The sequence below is a fragment of the Panthera uncia genome, chromosome B1, assembly GCF_023721935.1.
Source record: "Panthera uncia isolate 11264 chromosome B1, Puncia_PCG_1.0, whole genome shotgun sequence".
NCBI lineage: Eukaryota > Metazoa > Chordata > Mammalia > Carnivora > Felidae > Panthera > Panthera uncia.
The window spans coordinates 146,579,733-146,594,982 of NC_064811.1; the positions used below are offsets into that span (position 1 = coordinate 146,579,733).

At 42.4% G+C, this 15,250-nt stretch overlaps 1 protein-coding gene across 1 annotated transcript in view; it reads left to right on the forward strand.

Moving 5' to 3' along the window:
- GALNTL6 (polypeptide N-acetylgalactosaminyltransferase like 6) overlaps nt 1-15,250 on the forward strand; it is a 1,200,087-nt gene that overhangs the window by 1,165,812 nt on the left and 19,025 nt on the right. The window contains exon 11 of the mRNA XM_049631330.1: nt 7,666-7,782. Coding sequence (XP_049487287.1) covers nt 7,666-7,782 — 117 coding nt within the window. The remainder of the gene's footprint in view (nt 1-7,665; nt 7,783-15,250) is intronic.

Here is a 15,250-nt window from a genome sequence, read left to right on the forward strand (position 1 = left end):
TAAATTTATGTTGTTTATGCCACCAGGTTGATAGTACTTTGTTATGGTAACCCTACCAAATAATACATCCACATGCAAAAGAATGAGGTTGGAACTTTATTTTATATAGTATACAAATTTTAACTCAAAGTGGACCAGACCTAAACACAAGGTAACAAAACTCTTAGAATAAAACAGGGGGAAATCTTCATGGCATTGGATTTGGCAATGGTTTCTTAAATATGACACCAAAAAAAGGCAACAAAGATTAAAATAGATAAATCGAACTTAATTAAAAATAAAAACGTTTGTGCATCAAAAGACACTACCCATAGAATGAAAAGGCAACCTTACAAAATAGGAGAAAATATTTGCAAACCATGTATCTGATAAGATATTAATATCCAGAACGTTTTTAAAACCTCCTACAATTCAACAAGAAAACAAATAACCCAATTCAAAAAAGGCAAAGGACTTGAATAGACATTTCTCCATAGAACACATGGACATGCCCAATAAACACATGGAAAGGTATTCGATATCATCATTCATTAGGGAAATGCAATCCCACTTTGCCCCCACCAGCGTGGCTATTATCAAAAACAGAAAACAGCAAGCATTGGCAAGCATGTGAAGAAGTTGGAACCATCGTACATTCTTGTAGGAATGTCAAACGGTACAGCCGCTACAGAAAACAGCATGGCGGCTTCTCAGAAAGGTAAACATAGAATTACCATATGACCTGGGCAATTCCACTCCGAGACATATACCCAAAAGAATGAAAACAAGTATGCAAACAGACCTTTGTATGCCAATAGTCACAACATCAGTTTTTACAATAGCCAAAAGGTAGAAGCAACCCCAGTCTTCCTCAGTGGATGAAAGGATAAGCAAAATGCGATATATATGTGTATTAATATGTGTATTACCTACAATATCAGTCTTAAAAAGAAACAAAGTTCTAATCTATGCTATAATATGGATAAGCCATGAAAACATTATGCAAAGTGAAATAAGCATGACACAAAAGGAGAAACATGGTATGGTTCCACTTAACCGAGGTGCCTAAAATAGGCAAATTTATAGTCAGTAACATAGATGCTACCAGAGGCGGGGGAAGCAGGGAAGTAATTGCTTAATGGTTACGAATTGCTATTTTGAGGGATAAGGACATCTTGGACATCGGTAGTAGTGATAGTTATGCACAATTTTGAATGTACCTAGTACCATTGAGTTTTACATTTAAAAATGGTAAAAATGGCAAATTTACGGGCGCCTGGGTGGCTCAGTCGGTTGAGTGTCCAACTTCGGCTCAACTCTTGATCTCGCGGTCTGTGAGTTCGAGCCCCGCGTGGGGCTCTGTGCTGACAGCTCAGAGCCTGGAGCCTGTTTCAGATTCTGTGTCTCCCTCTCTCTCTGCCCTTCCCCCGCTCATGCTCTGTCTCTCTCTCTCTCTCTGTCAAAAATAAATAAGCATAAAAAATTTTTTTAAGAAAATGGCAAACTTCATTTTATGTATGTTTCACTGCAATTAAAAAAAAAAAAAAAAAAACATGAGGAGATGTTGAAAGCCTGGAAGACTGGAAAGGAGAGAAAAGGAGTGGGGTGCTCAGTATTAAGGGCTGGGATACGTAGAGAGCTAACTAGGGGCGGGGGGCGAGATATGGGGGTGTATAAGGTGCCACCCAAGTTGCCAGGCTGAGACCTTGAATGTCTGCTTCTAACATCAAGGTTAACCGCTGATCTAAAGGACTAAAGCAGGGGTCTGGAGTGATGGGCCACAGCTTGTTCAATTTGAGGTGCCTATGGGACATCTCACAGTATAATAGAAATGTGATTTGATTGTGGCGTCACCACATTCACCGTAGTAGTTGATACAGCTGAGAAAATAAACAAGTAAATGAATAAATAGTATCCAACATTTACTGACCACTTGCAGCATACTAACACTGTGCTAAGCGCTTTGCGTGTATCCGTTCAATCTTTACAAACACCCTCTGAGACGTGATTGTCCTCATTTTACAAACCTCATGCTGAACCATGATTGTGTGCCGTTTCCTTGCTCTGCCAAACCTCCATATATGTGTTGATTTCTGACCCTTACGGCTCCGGGCTCCTTCTGTCTTTCTCTCTCAAGATTCAGTTCTACTGGTCCTCTTAGAGCCCCTTCCAATAGCACCAACCAGTTCTCCTAAGTGCCCCAAGCGGTCTTTTCATTTTCTCTTCAGTCCTCACTTAGCATTTACCAATCTAACAACACACGTCCCAAGTGACGTCTCCCCTCTGAGGTTGTGGGCCCCTTGGGAGCAGAAGCTGGTTTTTTGTTTGTTTGTTTTTTCTTTGCCTTGGAATCTCTATCAGTGCTTCTCAAAGCACCTTTCATTCAGAAGCACTCCTTAAAAGTTAACTTTTTATACGTGGATGAAGTATACAAGGAATGCATGGCCATGGGTGGGGTGGGGGGAACTCCTTTTGTGCCTGGACAGCGGAACCCGGATCTGCTCTGTCTCCGCTCAGTTCTCTCTCCATACTAACCTACCATCTTCTTTTTCTCTAGCTGGGCACACAGATTTGCATTCTACAACCAACTGCCGTCCATGAAGAAGTGTCTTGATTCCTTTTGCCATATTAAAAATTCACAGCCAGAAATATTGGGACTCTCAAGCCTTTCTTCCACTCATGTGCACTCTGATGTCCTCACTAGACCTCAAACTGCACAAAGAGGAGACCAATTTTGTCGTTGCTGTTGTTGTTAAATTCAGAATTATTTTATTTTTTTAAACTTTTTTTTTAACGTTTTATTTATTTTTGAGACAGAGACAGAGCGTGAACTGGGGAGGGGCAGAGAGAGAGGGAGACACAGAATAGGAAGCAGGCTCCAGGCTCTGAGCCATCAGCCCAGAGCCCGACGCGGGGCTCGAACTCACGGACCGCGAGATCGTGACCTGAGCTGAAGTCGGACGCTTAACCTACTGAGCCACTCAGGCGCCCCTAATTCAGAATTATTTTAATCAAATGTTTTTTATTGAACGATAATTGACATATAACGTTATATTAATTTCAGATGTGCAACAATGATTTGGATATTTATATGTATTATGAGATGATCACTATAGTAAGGCTAGTTAACATCCATCACAATACATTGTTACAAATTTTTTCTCATGAGAACTTTTAAGATCTACTCTTAGCAACTTTCAAGTATACAACACAGTATTCTTAACTGTGTGTTACATCCCCAGAACTTATGTTATAACCTGAAGTTCGTACCTTTTGACCCTCTTTGCCCATTTCACCTACCCTCTGGAACTGATTCTTTTTTTATTTTTCACTCTATACCCAGTATGTGGTGTAGTGAGTGGGAGAGCAGGTACTTTATAAAATGTATTGAATGAATCATGAACCCAGTACTTCTTCCTTGAAAGACCCTGATATGGGGGGAATTAGCAACCCGTGCGCTCATTTGTTAAACTGAGGCTAGTCTCTGTCTGTCTGTCTCTCTCTCTCTCTGCCAGAGAGAGAGAGTGCACAAGCAGGAGAGGGGCAGAGAGAGGGGGGGGAGACAGAGAATCTGAAGCAGGCTCCACGCTACCAGCACAGAGACGGATGTGGGGTTCAAACCCACAAACCGTGAGATCATGACCTGGGCCAAATCGGACACTCAACCGACTGAGCCACCCAGGCACCCAGGCTGTCTCTCTTTAACAACCAACAGAATTACCAATCCCACACCTACTAGCCACGTTGACATTCACACCACACTCCCCCTCTCTTCTACCTCTTTTTAAAAACTTCCCGTGTTGGGGAGGGGGGAGAAATGTTCAAGATGACACTGACTTCTCTTGCATCTCTAAGACATTCTTCACTCTCTGCCAGACCTTTTCCTAAACCTTGCCCAAAAGGAGATTATCTCTGTAATCCTGTCATACATAATGATTCTCTTTTCCCACATTTTCCTCCAGCTCCCCACCCGTTCCTAGTCAAGCATTACCTAACTTTCTAATCCTGTTCCGTGTCTCTCAGGATTTCTTGACACAGTTTTAATGATGCCAAGCCCTGAAGCTGGACATCAAAGGAATAAAGCATGAAAAGTATCTATTCTGTCATAAGATTTATTCAGCGCTCTGTGTCCTAGTTTGGGGGTGTGCAATGTGTGAAAACCGCCTCATTTTCAGCCAGATACAGAGCCCGCATTGAAAAAGCACAAGCCTTGTATAAAGTTTCTTATCTTTATTTTTTAACTTCACTCGAATAAGGAAAACAGAATTAGTTCCATTGGAATGTTATTCACCTGTTTATTTTTATTCTTTTTTTGAGGATAGTTGCCAGACAATGTTACATTAGTTTCAGGTGTACAGCTTATGGATCGGACAAGTTCACAAATTCTGCTATGTTCCTATACTCACCACAAGCATAGGTCTGTCCTGTTACATTGCTCGTACAGTATCGTTGACGATATCCCCTGTGCTGTGCCTCTTATTCCCATGATTTCTTCATTCCCAAACGGGAAGCCAGTATCTCCTACTCCCCTTCACCCATTTTGCCCCTCCCCCCAGGCCTCCCCGCTCTGGCGACCATCCGTTTGCCCTCTGTATGGTTTTGATGGCGTTGTGTTTGTGAGCAACAGGAGAGGGCATGGCCGTGGGCTGAAGGGGGGAAGATAAAAAGAAAAGGAAAAGAGAAGCCGGTGAGGATGGCCTGATACCAGTCTTGCACCCAGGTGCCTACCTCACCCTGTATTCCCTACCATTTCTTCTCTGGCACAGCTGTGTGTTGGAATTTATGCAGATATAGACAATGAAGCCCTTGCAACTTGCAACTTGGCTCCCAAAACAGTTTATCCCATTGTCTACACAGATGCCATTTGAGTGAGAATTTAGAAAATTCAAGAGTTTAGAAAATGATCTCCTCCATCCCTGCCAGAGTCCTTGGAGCTCATAGCGCTTAGAAATAAAACGAGGCTCTCTGATGGGCCTTGGTGTGTACCCACGGGCAGATCGGGCAGATTCGCCACTCAGTGTCCCTGGCATGTGTATATTCTTTTCTGCCCTATGTCCTCCTTCTCCAAGAGCAGGGCCCCTTCAGTGAATGAGTGCCATGCCAGCTGACAGAGAAGGGCACACTCTCTCTGTGGCCAAATGGCCATAAACCATAAGCAGCTGTTGTTTTCCTAAATGTGGTTCAGAGCTTCTGTTCTCCAGCAGAGGGAACAATATTGCCCCGAAGGTGTCTTTGGCACAAACCGATGCTGGATCTCTAAGAGTGTGTCTGTGAGTTAAATGGTCCAACAATGGAAAAAGTGTCTTGCCCAGAGTTCTGCCAGGCAGCCCTCAGGTTAGAGAGAGCTTTGGACAATGGATACACTGGACTCAGATCAGCTCCAGTAAGCGATAGCAAAAGCAAACGCTTGACCTTCAGGTGTTTCTATTTCACCAAAGAAATTCTATCACACACGAAGGAATTGATTTTACACAAGGCTGATTTTAAGCTTGGCTTAGTAAAATTCCTCCCTGGAACTTGTTTCCGGAAGGTGGAGAAAAGTTAGCCGAAGTGAGAGTGATTCAGGTGCACTTTGACAGCAGCCAAGCTCATTCCCTGTCTTTAAGGATTTCCTTACAAAGAGGAAGGATACAAGTAGTTTTCAAGGAGGGGGTGGAAAGCGTTTCCCCTAACTCAGGGTTCCAATGTGGGGTCTGTAGGTTCCAGGAAAATGAACACAGAAGTGCTGGCATGTCTCCACTTACCGGTTTGTTAGTTTGTTTTTGTAAAATTGTCCATAGCTTTCTTTGGATTCTCGGACAAGTCTGCAGACCGGACTAGGTTAAGAACCGGTGCCCTGTGTCCTACATTATTTCACATTCCTTTATCATTAGGGACAGTGACCCTGAAAGCAGAGAGGTCCAATAGTGGAAGATGAACCCGCGCTGTTGCCAAATCCCCTGAATAAGGAAATTGATATCTACCACATTGATTCCCTCCCGAATGACATTATATACCAACCTCTACTCCTACAGGAAGTGAAATAAGAAATTGTTCTGTCTGCAACAATGCCACCCAGGCATCATCTGTTCCCTTCGTGACACTCAGTACCTCTCATAACAGCCTCTCTCTGCCTCTTGCCCCGTCCCAGTAAGAATAGGCCTGGTTCAGCCATCCTTTTGTCTCGGAGAGACTCCCTACCTTACGTACTCCTTCTTGGCAAAGAGTCTTGACTAAAATTATCGCTTGAGTACATCCTGTTCTTGTTTCCATTCTGAACAGTACCTAAAGGGATTATTATAATCCAGGGCTATATAAAGGCATCAAGAGGATTGAGATAATTGAGCTTATCTAAACGTTGATGCCTAAGTAACTACCCGAGAACAATATCCAACTGTACTACAGGGGGTGGTTCTGATGTCAACAGGATAATTGGTGAAACCGTCAGACAGCCAGACTTGACAATGGGACGTGTTTCCGTGGCCGGACTCTCTCTGTGGCTATTTCTGTTGATACTTTTCATAGTCCACTCTCAGCCCATCCTGAACTACGTGGTCCTTTTACCGGTATTAATCCAATAATTGTAAGGAATTATCAGTGTCATTTGTCACTCATCCTGCAACTTTCCAAAGTTCAGACTTTACACAGAGAATCTTCATCCAGGATAGTGTTCTACCAATAGCACCTTCTTTCTTGTTTCACTAACAATCCAGGGTGACACATAGCTTATCATCCAGGAGAAATGCTACACGTGACGACAGGTGTACAGACCCTCCAGGCGAACTGGAACGTGGTTGCCATATCCTGCACAAAACCACGCGATGCTCAGGGATTCATTCATCTCGGTCACATGCATCACCTTCCTCACATTTGATCTCTTCTCCCAGATAAGGTGAAAATGGTAGAAGATGCTTTGGGGCAACAAGACAATGAATTCCAAGTTAGGAACTGTCTGAAGAGGGGCACCTGGGTGGTTCAGTTGGTTGAGCCTCCAACTCTTGATTTCAGCTCAGGTCATGATCCCAGGGTCGTGGGATCAAGCCCTGCCTAGGGCTCCACGCTGAGCTTAGAGCTGCTTAAGATTCTCTCTCTCTCTCTCTCTCTCTCTCTCTCTCTCTGCCCCTCCCCCACACTTGCATTCTCTCTATGTATAAAGTAATTTTTTTTTTAATTTTTAACTCACTGAAGAAAAAATGGCCATTTTACAAAAGTCGTGAACTTAGCTGCTCCCTGTGCTGCATTACTACATAGCCCTTTGCTGCAGCCAGCTGCCGTTTTGCCCTTGAACCATCTCATGTTTTTGTTTTTAATGTTTATTTTTGAGAGAGACAGAGCATGAGCAGGGAAGAGGCAGAGAGAGGGGGAGACACAGAATCTGAAGCAGGCTCCAGGCTCCCAGCTGTCAGCGCGGGGCCCGACACGGGGCTCGAACTCACAAACCGCGAGCTGTGAGATCATGATCTGAGCTGAAGTCGGATGCTTGACTGAGTGAGCCACCCAGGCGCCCCCCATTTCACGCTCTTTTACATGCCCATTAGGCCATGTTGTATTTAAAACCTGATTTTTCTCCCCACATTCCATATAAACTTAAAGCATCATTTGGTAATCAAGTAATCAAAAAAACAGCTACAGAATCGATACCAGAATTGCCAGGAGCTAGGGATTCAATAAAAACCAACCCGTGCTCATTCTTTCTTCTCTCCACAGATTCGAAACGTGGCAGCAAATCTCTGTGTGGACAGCAAGCACGGAGCCACAGGCACCGAGCTGAGGTTGGATATCTGTGTCAAGGACGGTTCTGAAAGGACGTGGTCTCATGAACAGGTATGTGACAGGTGTAAGCAGGGCTGAGGCAGGCGTGGAAGGATGCAGTGAGAACAGACCTCTGGGCGGGACACGCGGACCTGCCCAGTTCTGTCACTAACCAGCGCGGCTGTGATGTGAACGACTCCACTCCTTTGTTTCCCTCACTGCTCAGAGAAGCTGCGATAATCAATTGCGATCATGTATACAAATGTGCTTTCAATAATAGAAAGGATGCTAGAAATGTTGACTGTGACCCCAGGCTTATATTTCCTTTCCCAGAAGGAGAGTCTTCAAACCACGAAAAGCCTGTATGGTGTCATGTAACTCTTCCAACTAAGTTTCATGGTTTTATTGAAAGACTCTATGTTATTTTGTCAGCTTTCGTGACTTTGCCTCGTCTTATTTTCCCCTCTGGCTGTATTTTGAAAAGAATACTTTACATACCCCTCTTGTTGTAGCAGTTTGTAATCTTATACATGAAGGTAACTTTGAAGCAGTAACATCTCCACACACGGGCTTCGTGGGCTGGTGCAAGAGTAGGTATTGCCTTTGATTGAAAAGCCTTTCAGTGCACTTCTGTTCATTGAGTGAGTTGTGAGTCCCGTCCACTTTGAAAACGGATGGTCTTTAGGAGGGAGTTTCCTCACACTGTGTCACTTGAAAAAAAGAAAGGAGAGTGGGTAGAATTGTGTCTGCCCCTTTTTATTGTTTTAATTTTTAATTATGAAAAGTCAAATAGGAAACTATATATAAATAGATATATACTAATATAAACTATTATAGCACATCTGGGCGCACTCATCACACAGATTTAACAAGTATCTGCAGCTATCGCCATCTTTTTTTAAGTTTATTTATTTATTTTGAAAGAGAGAGAGAGAGAGTGTGTGTGTGTGTGTGTGTCTGTGTGTGCGTGGGAGGGGGAGAGAGAGAGAAAGGGAGAGGGAGAATCCCAAGTACGTTCCAACTGTCAGTGTGGAGCTCAACACAAGGCTCAAATTCATGGAACCGTGAGATCATGACCTAAGCCAAACCCAGGAGTCTTAACTCTTACCCAACTGAGCCACCCAGGCATTCCTGCCAAATTTCTTAAAAGAATAGAATTTGTAGATACAGTTAAAGCCCCTTCCCCATCCCACTCCTCTCTCTCCCTCTACTAAAAGATACATCCCCAGTTCAGGAGAGTATAACCCGCCTGTGCTTTGGTTGTCAGAAGGGTCCCTAATTTCTCTCTTAGAAACCGAAAACAGGGGCGCCTGGGTGGCTCAGTCGGTTAAGCCTCCGACTTCAGCTCAGGTCACGATCTCACGGTCTGTGAGTTTGAGCCCCGCATCGGGCTCTGGGCTGACGGGTCAGAGCCTGGAGCCTGCTTCCGATTCTGTGTCTCCCTCTCTCTCTGCCCCTCCCCCGTTCATGCTCTGTCTCTCTCTGTCTCAAAAATAAATAAATGTTAAAAAAAAAATTTAAAAAAAAAAAAAAGAAAGAAAACCGAAAACAGTAGACCAACAGTTTTGATCAGATTGAACAGATTGAAAGGCTTTTCAATCACCCTCTCCTTTAGCATATTCCTCAAGTGTCCGTCTTGTATATTCAACCAGTGAAGACACGCTGTGCCCAGCCTAGGATCTTAAAGAATTGGCACCTCCCTGTCCCCACCCCACTGTCCCTTCCTACCGCACCTGTAGCCTGCGTTACAGGGGAGAGCAGCATGACTCAGGGAAGCGGTTGCACAGCATGTACACAACACAGCCCGGAACCAGTGCAGTCAGCCCCCGAACCAACTCCACCGCCCCTCTCGCCGCTGATCTGGGCCTTTCCCTCTGACCCACAGCCTTGCTGTGTTCCGGAAGGATCGTGGGCCTCGAAGTCAGGCCAACCTAGATATCAGCCACTCTAACCTGTGTGACCTTGTGAAATGGTTAAGTCTTTCGAAGCTGGTGTTCCTCCTCTGTAAATAGGGACAATAGTGTTCACCTCACAAACGGGGTTCCAATGAGAAGAAAGCACGTCTAGGATATAACAGCATCTTGCATGTGTGGTAGGGGCAGAATAAATACGCTTTCCCTTCTACCTTCTGACATCTCCTCCCCCAGCTCACTTCCTACTGACTCCAAATTAGAAATTTCTCTCAGGCCCAAGGCAGCTGTCAACACCAAATACTATTTGTCATTCACTCAAGTATATCCTCCAGGATATGGACGTTTATCAGATGGGTTTTAAAGAAGGCTCTGCAGCTCCGGGATTTACGAATAGGAATGTAATGTCAGTAAACGCTGACTTGCCTCCTCCTTCCTCCACCTCTTTCTATGAGCACCACAGGGATGCTACCAGGGATGTGAGGAATAGTGCTGGCTTGTCACCTCTAGAAAGCAATTCCTACCTCAACCTGGGAGTCAGAGAGAAGGCTTCACAGACCTATCAGTAAGACCCACGTGTAGAGTGCGAAAGGATATTTTAAGAAGAAACAGAAGCATGTTATGGGGAAAATCTAGGTCTGTGAGGCTAACTTCCTCTCTGCCACAGCTGTTCAGCCCAACCAGGGAACATACCTCACCAGCTGGTTGATAAGAAGTATGTGCGCCTGCCTGAATGCCTGAATCAGGTTTAATATTTCTGTCCCCTGGCATGTTCTAGAGGGAAATAGGCTCTGGACCACAGATTTTATTTGACGGCTAAAAAATAAATATAAATAAAGTCAACTACATGGCATACGCTTTAAAAATGTTTGGTTTATTATCCCCCCCCCCCCCCCCCCCCCCCAGGCTGAACTGGAAAAATCTATGGCACGTAATACAAGAAATAGCCACCAGAGGGCAGCACTAGACAAGCAGACAACTATGTAAGAAGCCCAAAAAGACCAGTTTGATACAGTTCTTTAAAAAGATTTCTTCCCTACAGATTTCTGAAAAGAGAGCTACAAGGAGATTAAACAAAGTTGACAGGAGGTTTAAAAAAAAAAAGGAATGATATTTGAAATATGTATCACCATATATTAACTTGGTGATTAAAGCATTACAAGCTGCTTTGTTTTTCCGATAATTAACTATAAGCCTTATTCACTGTATTACTCAATGACTTATATGAATTAAGACTCGTTCTCCTACATTTAGATTAAAATTCTTGGGTAAAAAAATAAGTATATCAGAGCAGGAAAATTGTAGGTATCCTTTTAATCCAAAAGCATTCAAAGAACACAAAAGGGGCATTTATTAGAGTTGAAATGATTGTTTTTAACAAGTGGCAAAAATAAAATACAAATGAATAAACAAAATAATTACGTGGGAGATAGTGGACAGTCTATTGAAGCACCTGTATAAGAAAATGCAGCACCGGCTGCAGAGCACCGGTGATGACTAATTTGGCTTCTATGAAGGAAGCAATTTGTGCGATTCATTTTTCCAAGGCCATCTATTTAGCTGTTTGAGATCACTGCAGCATTGTGTACTGGCTTTCAGTTTCCTTTAGGGACCAGGACAGAAAGGGAAAAATAGAACCTAATAAGGCTGGAAAGAATATCCTCCAAATGCCATTAATGAGGCCAAGGGAGAGGAGGGGAGAGGAGCCAGAACCCTCTGTGGCCTACAGTTTGGACAGGCAGCAGGCTCTGATCTCATGCTGGGGAGGAGGCACGGCGGCACAGCAGGCCTTCCTCCTGCTGTAGAGGCAGATTCCTTCTGCAAGACCTGGAGAGGAGATGTGCGGATGGATGGAGATGGGAGCAAGTCAGTGCATGTGGTAAAGGACAGATTCTGGGACACAGAGCCTCACTCTCAGCACGGGGCATACTGGTGGGCTCCAACTGCAAGGAGGAATGTGCAATATCTCGGATTTCTGTCAACCATATAGCAAGGAAATAAAACATAACTACCCACGGAGAGAAAAATGTTTTCAATCTTCTTAAATCAGGTAGCAAGATCAAGTAATAAAGGTATTTGCAGGACTAAGTCTAGCGAAGCTTATTTATATGATACAGCACAAACCCAGGCAACATTACATACACCGCATTGATGTTAAAGCAAAGAAGTATTCATTATGTATCATGTTGGATCTATATTTAAAAGTACCACCTAAAAGAAACAAGTGGAGAGGTGAACATCAACTGACTCTAAAATGGAAGGATTTGGGGTTGAAAACAATCAAGAGTATGTGGATCCTGAGAAACTTAACAGAAACCCATGGGGGAGGGGAAGGGAAAAAAAAAAAAAAAGAGGTTAGAGAGGGAGGGAGCCAAACCCTAAGAGACTCTTAAAAACTGAGAACACACTGAGGGTTGAGGGGGGGGGGGGGGGGGGGGAGGGGGGGGGGGACGGGCATTGAGGAGGGCACCTTTTGGGATGAGCACTGGGTGTTGTATGGAAACCCATGTGACAATAAATTTCATATTTAAAAAAAAAGATTTAAATCAAATATCAAATAAATAATACAGAGAAGGGTTCTTAGAAAAAGAAAAGAAAACAATCAAGAGTTATTGTACAGGAAACCTGAATGAAATCTAAATATTTCCATCAGTAAGAAACAGCCCAAAGGTAAGAGACAAACTATAAATGCCACAATAACATCATAAAATGCAAACAATGAAAATAACTTCCATAATATCTGCTTGCTCCTGGTTTGACAAAATCGCACACGAGCAAGTGTGCCTAATGAATGAAAGGCTCAATGCCTGATTGGTTTGACATGGCCATTAGGATAAGATAAATGACAAGAAAAAGCATTTCAGAGACACAAGAGAGAAAAATTTTTAGCTAATGAGAGTTGCAGAAGAATAAAGCAGTTGATATAATCTGGAAATATGTCACTTGGGACGCAGGAAAGCAATCACCACATTCTCACGATGATGATGATGATGATGGTGGTGGTGATGATACAGCATAAAACACTCTGAAAACTACCAGCCAACAATCACTCTACAAATATGGGAATGATTATCGCACTATAATGACAAACTTAGAAACAAGAAAAAAAATCACCTAAGGAGCCCTGAGATATAATTGTGACAATAGATGAGTAAGATCCAGCTAATAAAAAAAATAAGAAAAATAAAAAGAAAGCAAGAAGTAATACATATATATATGTGTGTATATATATATATATATATATATATATATTTCCCTCAACTGTGTAATGAGGAACTGTGCTAGGTAATAATAACAGCCCCTTTCAACTCTGGCCTTCTACGTATATGGAAACCAAAAAGAGAAGGAAAGGCACAGAGGGAAATGGCAAAAAGCATGGGTTTGACTGTTTATAGTACCAAGAAAGTGTGATATTTAAATGAAATTAAGACCCAAACAGTGCCAATGACAAATTTATAGGACAGGAAATTTCTGTTTCAGGAATAGGTAACTCAGCCAAGAATCATTCAAAAAATTATATTATTATTGATATTATTCTAATTAGACACAAACAGCCCAAATTTATTTAAAGAACTAACAAGACCAACTGCTTTATCTTGTCAGTTATCCCAGTGTAGTTTCTGTTAGTAGAATGGACGCAAGTTTTCATTCATTCAATAGAAATTTTATTGGACATTTATTGTATGTTCTGAATTGTTCTGCATGCTAGAAATGCAAAGATAAAAAAGACCAATCCGACCATTAAGGATCTCACTGTTTAGTGAGGGTACAGACACATAAATGGGCAATCGTGACGAGATAAGGCAAAGGATGAGAAGGAGTCAGGGAGTTCACAGAGGAAGGCTTCTTGGTTGGGTGGGCACCTGAACTAATCTTAAAGAACTGATGACTATGAACTAGGTTGGCTGGTGAATGTTGGCCTTCCAACCAGAGGGACTCTCATGAACAAAGTCACAGAAGGGAGTAAAGAGCCTGATTAGTGCCAAGAACTACTAATGTTTTTGAATTGAGATATAATTGTCATACAACTTTATATTAGCTTCAGTTGTATAACGTAAAGATTTGATATTCGTATGTATTGTGAGATGATCACTACAGTAAGTCTTGTTAACACATACCACCATACATAGTTACAGAATTTGTTTTTCTGGTGGTGAGAACTGTTCAGATCTACTCTCTTAGCAATCTTCCAAATGAGTTGTTGTAGCTGGAACATGAACTAAAGGGAAAGGAATGCAGCTGGGAAAAAAAAAATGGCAAAGGCAGGATGGTGGAAATTTCTTTATATGTTAAAGAGTTTGAACTATATTCTCTAAGGGTTATGGGAAAACGTGGTTAGATTTCAGGTTGAGAGGTAATATGGTCAAAGAGTTACAAAGGAACCAAAAAAGGAAGGTGGGACAGAAACCAATTGGGAAGTCATGAAATGACTTGTCATTGCCAAGTCATGAAATGGACTGCTGAAAGTAGTCCAGACAAGAAATATTGAGAGCAAAGATAGTGGAGATATAGAGAAGAAGGGACTGCTTCCAGCAATATTCAGGAGACAAGAATGGTAACACTTGCTAATGAATTAAGCAGTGAAGGTAAGGGAGACAAAGGACCTAAAAATGAAAGACTCCCAGCTTGGCAAGCGAGTGCTATGACTACCAGTTAAAACAAAATAAAGGAGTAGGAACAGGTTTAGAACGACAGAAAATCAACTTGAATTTAAGATATTTTGAATGTGAGATGTCCATGGGATGTACAGATGGGAAATTGTACACAGCGTGGGACATATTACAGATGATAAGTTATCAATGTATTGGCTAGTCATCAATGTATTGAGCTGAGCAATGAGAGAAGGCACAAGGACTGTAGGAAAAGAGACCACACAATTTCTCTTCATGAACCTATTTCAAATGCCCAACCTAAGACCCTTGTCCTTCTATTTAAAGCATTCTCTTTTGTCCCGTCTTCCAGGAAAACAGAATACAGTCACTCACCGTTACGCAGGCAATCTACTTTCAGATGTTCGATTTAGACCATTTCTTTCTGATTTTCTTAACCCATTTTTTTTTCAAGTCTTCTGCAGTTTCCCTATCACTTCACTGTTTTTGTTAGCCATCCCTGGTATTTTGCCAGATTCTCTACATTTTCTTACCCGGGTAGGACCTAGAATAAAAACTAGAATATTCCGAGGGTTTGGTCAGTGCCAAGTGTATTATCTAAACACAATTCAGCATTGTGCTCACTGTTGTATCAGCAGGGTCCCTCTGACAGTTCTTTATCTTGCCATTCACAGCTTGGCTTCACAAAGGCCACCTTAAGTCCTATTGTAAGAATTACATAACCTCATTGAAATCTTAGAATTGGAAGAAAGCGTAGGTCTCATCTAGTCCATTTCCCCACTTACTTGAGGATTTCTCCTCCTGAACTCCTTAAGTGGTTGACCATTTCCCTTATAGAAGTGTTTTTTCTTAATTAAATATATTGTAAAATTCACTTAGTGCTTAGTGCCTCCTAAGTAGCTTTTTTTTTTTAATGTTTATTTACTTTTGAGAGAGAGAGAGAGAGAGAGAGACAGAGCATGAGCTGGGAGGGGCAGAGAGAGAGGGAGACACAGAATCTGAAACAGGCTCCAGACTCTG